The 10,000-nt window shown below is 40.2% G+C and overlaps 2 protein-coding genes across 2 annotated transcripts in view; one reads left to right on the top strand and one right to left on the bottom strand.

Annotated features, from left to right (window-relative positions):
* LOC132981562 (F-box/LRR-repeat protein 12-like) overlaps window positions 1–1,389 on the bottom strand; it is a 4,583-nt gene extending 3,194 nt beyond the window's left edge. Inside the window, exons 1-2 of the mRNA XM_061047490.1 lie at window positions 1,159–1,389; window positions 302–377 (exon numbers count right to left, since the gene is read on the bottom strand). Of these exons, the coding sequence (XP_060903473.1) occupies window positions 302–377; window positions 1,159–1,259 (177 nt within the window). The 5' untranslated portion in view covers window positions 1,260–1,389. The remainder of the gene's footprint in view (window positions 1–301; window positions 378–1,158) is intronic.
* Window positions 1,390–2,780: 1,391 nt separating this feature from the next.
* cops6 (COP9 signalosome subunit 6) overlaps window positions 2,781–10,000 on the top strand; it is a 12,827-nt gene continuing 5,607 nt past the window's right edge. The window contains exons 1-3 of the mRNA XM_061047489.1: window positions 2,781–2,943; window positions 4,339–4,470; window positions 5,496–5,584. Of these exons, the coding sequence (XP_060903472.1) occupies window positions 2,832–2,943; window positions 4,339–4,470; window positions 5,496–5,584 (333 nt within the window). The 5' untranslated portion in view covers window positions 2,781–2,831. The remainder of the gene's footprint in view (window positions 2,944–4,338; window positions 4,471–5,495; window positions 5,585–10,000) is intronic.

Genomic DNA, 10,000 nt, shown 5'->3' with positions numbered 1-10,000 from the left:
CCCTCTGCTCGGAGGTTCAGGCTGCCCGGGGCCAAGAGCATAGATACAAACCTTTATATGTTCCTCCTGCAATTAATGCTCTTACTCTTCTTTAATTCTTGACTGCACTTCATGTATATTTATTCAGACCATTCCAGTGAAACTTTAAACCAACAGTGACATTTTTACATTTCTTGGTTGTACTACATCAGGTTGTGTTGCTGTCCTATGTCTGTTTATCTTCCAGGTCTGGACTGAACTGAAAGGAAAACAACTGAAAGTATTTAAGTGTAAAGCCAGATTAAAAATAAACTCTTCTTACCCCTTTCCATGCAGTCAGGTCGACAAGTCTCCAGAGCCTTTGGTCTTTAACAAGACGTTTCCATCTTTTACACACCCTACAGACAAAATAAAACACGACAAATAAATTCATCATCATGAGACATGAGTCACAACAAAGACAGAGATGATCCTGACTTTAGTTTAAAAGGAGGAATCAAAGACAGAGATGATCCTGACTTTAGTTTAAAAGGAGGAATCAAAGACAGAGATGATCCTGACTTTAGTTTAAAAGGATGAATCAAAGACAGAGATGATCCTGACTTTAGTTTAAAAGGAGGAATCAAAGACAGAGATGATCCTGACTTTAGTTTAAAAGGAGGAATCAAAGACAGAGATGATCCTGACTTTAGTTTAAAAGGATGAATCAAAGACAGAGATGATCCTGACTTTAGTTTAAAAGGAGGAATCAAAGACAGAGATGATCCTGACTTTAGTTTAAAAGGAGGAATCAAAGACAGAGATGATCCTGACTTTAGTTTAAAAGGAGGAATCAAAGACAGAGATGATCCTGACTTTAGTTTAAAAGGAGGAATCAAAGACAGAGATGATCCTGACTTTAGTTTAAAAGGATGAATCAAAGACAGAGATGATCCTGACTTTAGTTTAAAAGGAGGAATCAAAGACAGAGATGATCCTGACTTTAGTTTAAAAGGATGAATCAAAGACAGAGATGATCCTGACTTTAGTTTAAAAGGATGAATCAAAGACAGAGATGATCCTGACTTTAGTTTAAAAGGATGAATCAAAGACAGAGATGATCCTGACTTTAGTTTAAAAGGAGGAATCAAAGACAGAGATGATCCTGACTTTAGTTTAAAAGGAGGAAACACGACTCACCTTCCGGCTCTCACGAGCTCTCGGACGCTCAAATACGACAACACATCAATTAAAATGTTTTCGGGGAAGAAGTCCAGATTACAGCCTTTAAATTCATCCATGTTGTAAACAAAACTCTAAAAAACCTCGAACACGGACTAAAACCGCGACGCACACAGGGTGCGCACGCATCAGCAATCCCCAGGAAACATCTGCACAAGAGCTGTAGGTCCTATCGAGGTCCTATCGAGGTCCCCCCCCCCCCCGAATATTATAAATATATTTCTGTATGCTAAACAATTGATTTTCTCTGCTCAACCCAGTCGTGCTTCCTGTAAACACTCGGTGAATTTATGACAGTTATGAAGAGCATCTTGGGCGGCTCTGGTTCCGGAAGTAAATGACGCCATTCAAATCCTCCATTGACATTTCAGGAAATAATTAGATTTATATGTTTTAATCATCAAACTAATCCAACGAGCTAACGGAATACTCTTGACTATAAAATATTTGATTCGGCACAAAAACGGAATAAAAAGGCAGTTGTACAAGACTGTGGACACATTTTATTCCGGGAGTAAAGGAACTACGCATCCCAGAATCCATCGCGATATCAATGTTCTTTCTGAATGTACATGTCGTAATATATTCTAGTTTGTGTCACACTTCAGCTGGTAGCAGCACAGCCGAAGCTCGCGGGGGCGGGAAATATTTCCATGGTAACAGCGGGCTCCACCAATCAGAGACGACGCCGTGACACTCCAGGATTATGGGTGGTGTAGTTGTTTTCCTAGAGATAGTGAATAAACAGTGTTAATCTTAAAACGAGGTTGTTTAAGGTTTTGGTTTTATGCCACATTTTATTTTTGATACCAATAGTTAGCTGTCACTCTGCTGGCTCCAGTCCTATACCCCGCAATGGATTGTGGGATGTGTAGTTCTTTAACTCTGGAAACACTATGTATATACTCTTTTACCTCTGCCTTTCCTCAGTTTTTTAAAGCCGTTCTTACGCCGAATTTAATGTTTTAAAATCACGAGTATTGGAGTAGCTGACTGTCATGGTAACAGGCTTCAATCTCTTTGTATAAATATTTTGTGAAATGTCACTGGAGGATTTGACTGGTGGAAAAGTACTTCCGGAACCAGAGCCGCCGAAAAAGCGGGCAGTCACTGTTGAGCCCTTTTAAGAGAACAGTCCAGTGCGCCTGCGCGGTTTACCGGACAAGATGGCGACCAGCAATGGTGGAGGAATGGAAGTTGATGGGGCAGGCGAGTATTTCTCACTTCTCTTTCTATTTGTAACCTGATTTCAACATGAAACTGCAGATCGTCACATGCCTGCTTCCCTCGTGCCATGAGAGACCGGTGGTGATGAGTTTTGTGTTGTTAAAGGTGGTAGGTGAAGAGTTAGCTGCTGAAAGCGGGTTAACGTTCATTAACTGTGTGTGTGTGTGTGTGTGTGTGTGTGTGTGTGTGTGTGTGTGTGTGTGTGTGTGTGTGTGTGTGTGTGTGTGTGTGTGTGTGTGTGTGTGTGTGTGTGTGTGTGTGTGTGTGTGTGTGTGTGTGTGTGTGTGTGTGTGTGTGTGTGTGTGTGTGTGTGTGTGTGTGTGTGTGTGTGTGTGTGTGTGTGTGTGTGTGTGTGTGTGTGTGTGTGTGTGTGTGTGTGTGTGTGTGTAGCTGGCCCCAGCGTCATGGCAGCAGGGGTCACTGGGAGTGTGTCCGTGGCTTTACACCCTCTGGTCATCCTCAACATATCTGACCACTGGATACGAATCCGCTCTCAAGAGGGACGACCGATGCAGGGTGAGTCTGATCACTACATGAGTAATATACAGATGTTGTTTTATCTCCTGCTCAGTGATTGGTGCTCTGATCACTACATGAGTAATATACAGATGTTGTTTTATCTCCTGCTCAGTGATTGGAGCTCTGATCACTACATGAGTAATATACAGATGTTGTTTTATCTCCTGCTCAGTGATTGGAGCTCTGATCACTACATGAGTAATATACAGATGTTGTTTTATCTCCTGCTCAGTGATTGGAGCTCTGATCACTACATGAGTAATATACAGATGTTGTTTTATCTCCTGCTCAGTGATTGGAGCTCTGATCACTACATGAGTAATATACAGATGTTGTTTTATCTCCTGCTCAGTGATTGGTGCTCTGATCACTACATGAGTAATATACAGATGTTGTTTTATCTCCTGCTCAGTGATTGGAGCTCTGATCACTACATGAGTAATATACAGATGTTGTTTTATCTCCTGCTCAGTGATTGGTGCTCTGATCACTACATGAGTAATATACAGATGATTACAGATGTTGTTTTATCTCCTGCTCAGTGATTGGAGCTCTGATCACTACATGAGTAATATACAGATGTTGTTTTATCTCCTGCTCAGTGATTGGAGCTCTGATCACTACATGAATAATATACAGATGTTGTTTTATCTCCTGCTCAGTGATTGGAGCTCTGATCACTACATGAGTAATATACAGATGTTGTTTTATCTCCTGCTCAGTGATTGGTGCTCTGATCACTACATGAGTAATTTACAGATGTTGTTTTATCTCCTGCTCAGTGATTGGTGCTCTGATCACTACATGAGTAATATACAGATGTTGTTTTATCTCCTGCTCAGTGATTGGAGCTCTGATCACTACATGAGTAATATACAGATGTTGTTTTATCTCCTGCTCAGTGATTGGTGCTCTGATCACTACATGAGTAATATACAGATGTTGTTTTATCTCCTGCTCAGTGATTGGAGCTCTGATCACTACATGAGTAATATACAGATGTTGTTTTATCTCCTGCTCAGTGATTGGAGCTCTGATCACTACATGAGTAATTTACAGATGTTGTTTTATCTCCTGCTCAGTGATTGGAGCTCTGATCACTACATGAGTAATATACAGATGATTACAGATGTTGTTTTATCTCCTGCTCAGTGATTGGAGCTCAGATCACTACATGAGTAATTTACAGATGTTGTTTTATCTCCTGCTCAGTGATTGGTGCTCTGATCACTACATGAGTAATATACAGATGTTGTTTTATCTCCTGCTCAGTGATTGGAGCTCAGATCACTACATGAGTAATTTACAGATGTTGTTTTATCTCCTGCTCAGTGATTGGTGCTCTGATCACTACATGAGTAATTTACAGATGTTGTTTTATCTCCTGCTCAGTGATTGGTGCTCTGATCGGGAAGCAGGAGGGCAGGAACATCGAGGTGATGAATTCCTTCGAGCTGCTGTCTCACACCATAGATGAGCGTGTGCATATCGATAAGGAGTACTACTACACCAAGGAGGAACAATGTAAGCTGTTTGGACGAGGACAAGCGGCTCTTGAACTTTATTATCTTCAGTCTTTCGCCTTTCCCTCTCTGCTAGCTTCTGTTTCAGGAAGTGATGTCATTGATTATAGTCGTACAGTAAATCAGTATATGTGAGATCAACTCTTCATTTATAAACACAAACTACTCCTAACGGCGTTTAACAAAGTGTGTGTGTGTGTGTGTGTGTGTGTGTGTGTGTGTGTGTGTGTGTGTGTGTGTGTGTGTGTGTGTGTGTGTGTGTGTGTGTGTGTGTGTGTGTGTGTGTGTGTGTGTGTGTGTGTGTGTGTGTGTGTGTGTGTGTGTGTGTGTGTGTGTGTGTGTGTGTGTGTGTGTGTGTGTGTGTGTGTGTGTGTGTGTGTGTGTGTGGACTGTGTGTGGACTGTGTGTGTCTGGACTGTGTGTGGACTGTGTGTGTGTGGACTGTGTGTGTGTGGACTGTGTGTGTGTGTGTGTGTCTGGACTGTGTGTGTGTGTGTGTGTGTATCTGGACTGTGTGTGTATCTGGACTGTGTGTGTGTGTGTATCTGGACTGTGTGTGTATCTGGACTGTGTGTGTGTGTGTATCTGGACTGTGTGTGTGTGTGTGTGTGTGTATCTGGACTGTGTGTGTGTGTATCTGGACTGTGTGTGTGTGTGTGTGTATCTGGACTGTGTGTGTGTGTGTGTGTGTGTGTATCTGGACTGTGTGTGTGTGTGTGTGTGTGTGTGTGTGTGTGTGTGTGTGTGTGTGTGTGTGTGTGTGTGTGTGTGTGTGTGTGTGTGTGTGTGTGTGTGTGTGTGTGTGTGTGTGTGTGTGTGTGTGTGTGTGTGTGTGTGTGTGTGTGTGTGTGTGTGTGTGTGTGTGTGTGTGTGTGTGTGTGTGTGTGTGTGTGTGTGTGTGTGTATCTGGACTGTGTGTGTGTGGAGCGCCCTCTGTTCCGTGCTGCTACAACGTTGAAATGCAGTGTGACCTCACAGACTGAACGGTCGATGAGACGTGATCGTAACCTCGTTCTTCTCTCTCAGTCAAACAGGTGTTCAAAGAAATGGAGTTCTTGGGCTGGTACACCACAGGAGGACCCCCAGACCCCTCTGATATCCACATTCATAAACAGGTAGACCCCTCTGATATCTACATTCATAAACAGGTAGACCCCTCTGATATCCACATTCATAAACAGGTAGACCCCTTTGATATCTACATTCATAAACAGGTAGACCCCTCTGATATCTACATTCATAAACAGGTAGACCCCTTTGATATCTACATTCATAAACAGGTAGACCCCTCTGATATCTACATTCATAAACATGTAGACCCCTTTGATATCTACATTCATAAACAGGTAGACCCCTCTGATATCTACATTCATAAACATGTAGACCCCTTTGATATCTACATTCATAAACAGGTAGACCCCTCTGATATCTACATTCATAAACAGGTAGACCCCTCTGATATCCACATTCATAAACAGGTAGACCCCTCTGATATCTACATTCATAAACAGGTAGACCCCTCTGATATCCACATTCATAAACAGGTAGACCCCTCTGATATCTATATTCATAAACAGGTAGACCCCTCTGATATCTACATTCATAAACATGTAGACCCCTTTGATATCTACATTCATAAACATGTAGACCCCTCTGATATCTACATTCATAAACAGGTAGACCCCTTTGATATCTACATTCATAAACAGGTAGACCCCTTTGATATCTACATTCATAAACAGGTAGACCCCTCTGATATCTACATTCATAAACATGTAGACCCCTCTGATATCTACATTCATAAACATGTAGACCCCTTTGATATCTACATTCATAAACATGTAGACCCCTCTGATATCTACATTCATAAACATGTAGACCCCTCTGATATCTACATTCATAAACATGTAGACCCCTTTGATATCTACATTCATAAACATGTAGACCCCTCTGATCTCTACATTCATAAACATGTAGACCCCTCTGATATCTACATTCATAAACATGTAGACCCCTCTGATATCTACATTCATAAACATGTAGACCCCTCTGATATCTACATTCATAAACAGGTAGACCCCTTTGATATCTACATTCATAAACAGGTAGACCCCTCTGATATCCACATTCATAAACATGTAGACCCCTCTGATATCTACATTCATAAACAGGTAGACCCCTTTGATATCTACATTCATAAACAGGTAGACCCCTCTGATATCCACATTCATAAACAGGTAGACCCCTCTGATATCTACATTCATAAACAGGTAGACCCCTTTGATATCTACATTCATAAACAGGTAGACCCCTCTGATATCTACATTCATAAACATGTAGACCCCTTTGATATCTACATTCATAAACAGGTAGACCCCTCTGATATCTACATTCATAAACATGTAGACCCCTTTGATATCTACATTCATAAACAGGTAGACCCCTCTGATATCCACATTCATAAACAGGTAGACCCCTCTGATATCTACATTCATAAACAGGTAGACCCCTCTGATATCCACATTCATAAACAGGTAGACCCCTCTGATATCTATATTCATAAACAGGTAGACCCCTCTGATATCTACATTCATAAACATGTAGACCCCTTTGATATCTACATTCATAAACATGTAGACCCCTCTGATATCTACATTCATAAACAGGTAGACCCCTTTGATATCTACATTCATAAACAGGTAGACCCCTTTGATATCTACATTCATAAACAGGTAGACCCCTCTGATATCTACATTCATAAACATGTAGACCCCTCTGATATCTACATTCATAAACATGTAGACCCCTTTGATATCTACATTCATAAACATGTAGACCCCTCTGATATCTACATTCATAAACATGTAGACCCCTCTGATATCTACATTCATAAACATGTAGACCCCTTTGATATCTACATTCATAAACATGTAGACCCCTCTGATCTCTACATTCATAAACAGGTAGACCCCTCTGATATCTACATTCATAAACATGTAGACCCCTCTGATATCTACATTCATAAACATGTAGACCCCTCTGATATCTACATTCATAAACAGGTAGACCCCTTTGATATCTACATTCATAAACATGTAGACCCCTCTGATATCTACATTCATAAACATGTAGACCCCTCTGATATCCACATTCATAAACAGGTAGACCCCTTTGATATCCACATTCATAAACATGTAGACCCCTCTGATATCTACATTCATAAACATGTAGACCCCTCTGATATCTACATTCATAAACAGGTAGACCCCTTTGATATCTACATTCATAAACATGTAGACCCCTCTGATATCTACATTCATAAACATGTAGACCCCTCTGATATCTACATTCATAAACATGTAGACCCCTTTGATATCTACATTCATAAACATGTAGACCCCTCTGATATCTACATTCATAAACATGTAGACCCCTCTGATATCTACATTCATAAACATGTAGACCCCTCTGATATCTACATTCATAAACATGTAGACCCCTCTGATATCTACATTCATAAACATGTAGACCCCTTTGATATCTACATTCATAAACAGGTAGACCCCTCTGATATCTACATTCATAAACATGTAGACCCCTCTGATATCTACATTCATAAACAGGTAGACCCCTCTGATATCTACATTCATATACATGTAGACCCCTCTGATATCTACATTCATAAACAGGTAGACCCCTTTGATATCTACATTCATAAACAGGTAGACCCCTCTGATATCTACATTCATAAACATGTAGACCCCTTTGATATCTACATTCATAAACAGGTAGACCCCTCTGATATCTACATTCATAAACATGTAGACCCCTCTGATATCCACATTCATAAACATGTAGACCCCTCTGATATCTACATTCATAAACATGTAGACCCCTCTGATATCTACATTCATAAACAGGTAGACCCCTCTGATATCTACATTCATAAACAGGTAGACCCCTCTGATATCTACATTCATAAACATGTAGACCCCTCTGATATCTACATTCATAAACAGGTAGACCCCTCTGATATCTACATTCATAAACATGTAGACCCCTTTGATATCTACATTCATAAACAGGTAGACCCCTTTGATATCCACATTCATAAACAGGTAGACCCCTCTGATATCTACATTCATAAACATGTAGACCCCTCTGATATCTACATTCATAAACAGGTAGACCCCTCTGATATCCACATTCATAAACATGTAGACCCCTCTGATATCTACATTCATAAACAGGTAGACCCCTCTGATATCTACATTCATAAACAGGTAGACCCCTCTGATATCCACATTCATAAACATGTAGACCCCTCTGATATCTACATTCATAAACATGTAGACCCCTCTGATATCTACATTCATAAACAGGTAGACCCCTCTGATATCCACATTCATAAACATGTAGACCCCTCTGATATCTACATTCATAAACAGGTAGACCCCTCTGATATCTACATTCATAAACATGTAGACCCCTCTGATATCTACATTCATAAACATGTAGACCCCTCTGATATCTACATTCATAAACATGTAGACCCCTCTGATATCTACATTCATAAACAGGTAGACCCCTCTGATATCCACATTCATAAACATGTAGACCCCTCTGATATCTACATTCATAAACATGTAGACCCCTTTGATATCTACATTCATAAACATGTAGACCCCTCTGATATCTACATTCATAAACATGTAGACCCCTCTGATATCTACATTCATAAACAGGTAGACCCCTCTGATATCTACATTCATAAACATGTAGACCCCTTTGATATCTATATTCATAAACATGTAGACCCCTCTGATATCTACATTCATAAACATGTAGACCCCTTTGATATCTACATTCATAAACATGTAGACCCCTCTGATCTCTACATTCATAAACATGTAGACCCCTCTGATATCCACATTCATAAACATGTAGACCCCTCTGATCTCTACATTCATAAACATGTAGACCCCTTTGATATCTACATTCATAAACAGGTAGACCCCTCTGATCTCTACATTCATAAACATGTAGACCCCTTTGATATCTACATTCATAAACATGTAGACCCCTCTGATATCTACATTCATAAACAGGTAGACCCCTCTGATATCTACATTCATAAACATGTAGACCCCTTTGATATCTACATTCATAAACAGGTAGACCCCTCTGATATCTACATTCATAAACAGGTAGACCCCTCTGATATCTACATTCATAAACATGTAGACCCCTCTGATATCTACATTCATAAACAGGTAGACCCCTCTGATATCTACATTCATAAACATGTAGACCCCTTTGATATCTACATTCATAAACATGTAGACCCCTCTGATATCTACATTCATAAACAGGTAGACCCCTCTGATATCTACATTCATAAACATGTAGACCCCTCTGATATCTACATTCATAAACAGGTAGACCCCTCTGATATCTACATTCATAAACATGTAGACCCCTTTGATATCTACCTTCATAAACAGGTAGACCCCTTTGATATCTACCTTCAT

This window comes from Labrus mixtus, chromosome 10, assembly GCF_963584025.1.
Source record: "Labrus mixtus chromosome 10, fLabMix1.1, whole genome shotgun sequence".
In the NCBI taxonomy this organism is placed as follows: Eukaryota; Metazoa; Chordata; class Actinopteri; order Labriformes; family Labridae; genus Labrus; species Labrus mixtus.
The sequence above is the reverse complement of the archived record's forward strand: the minus strand, read 5'-3'. Positions and strand labels throughout refer to the sequence as shown.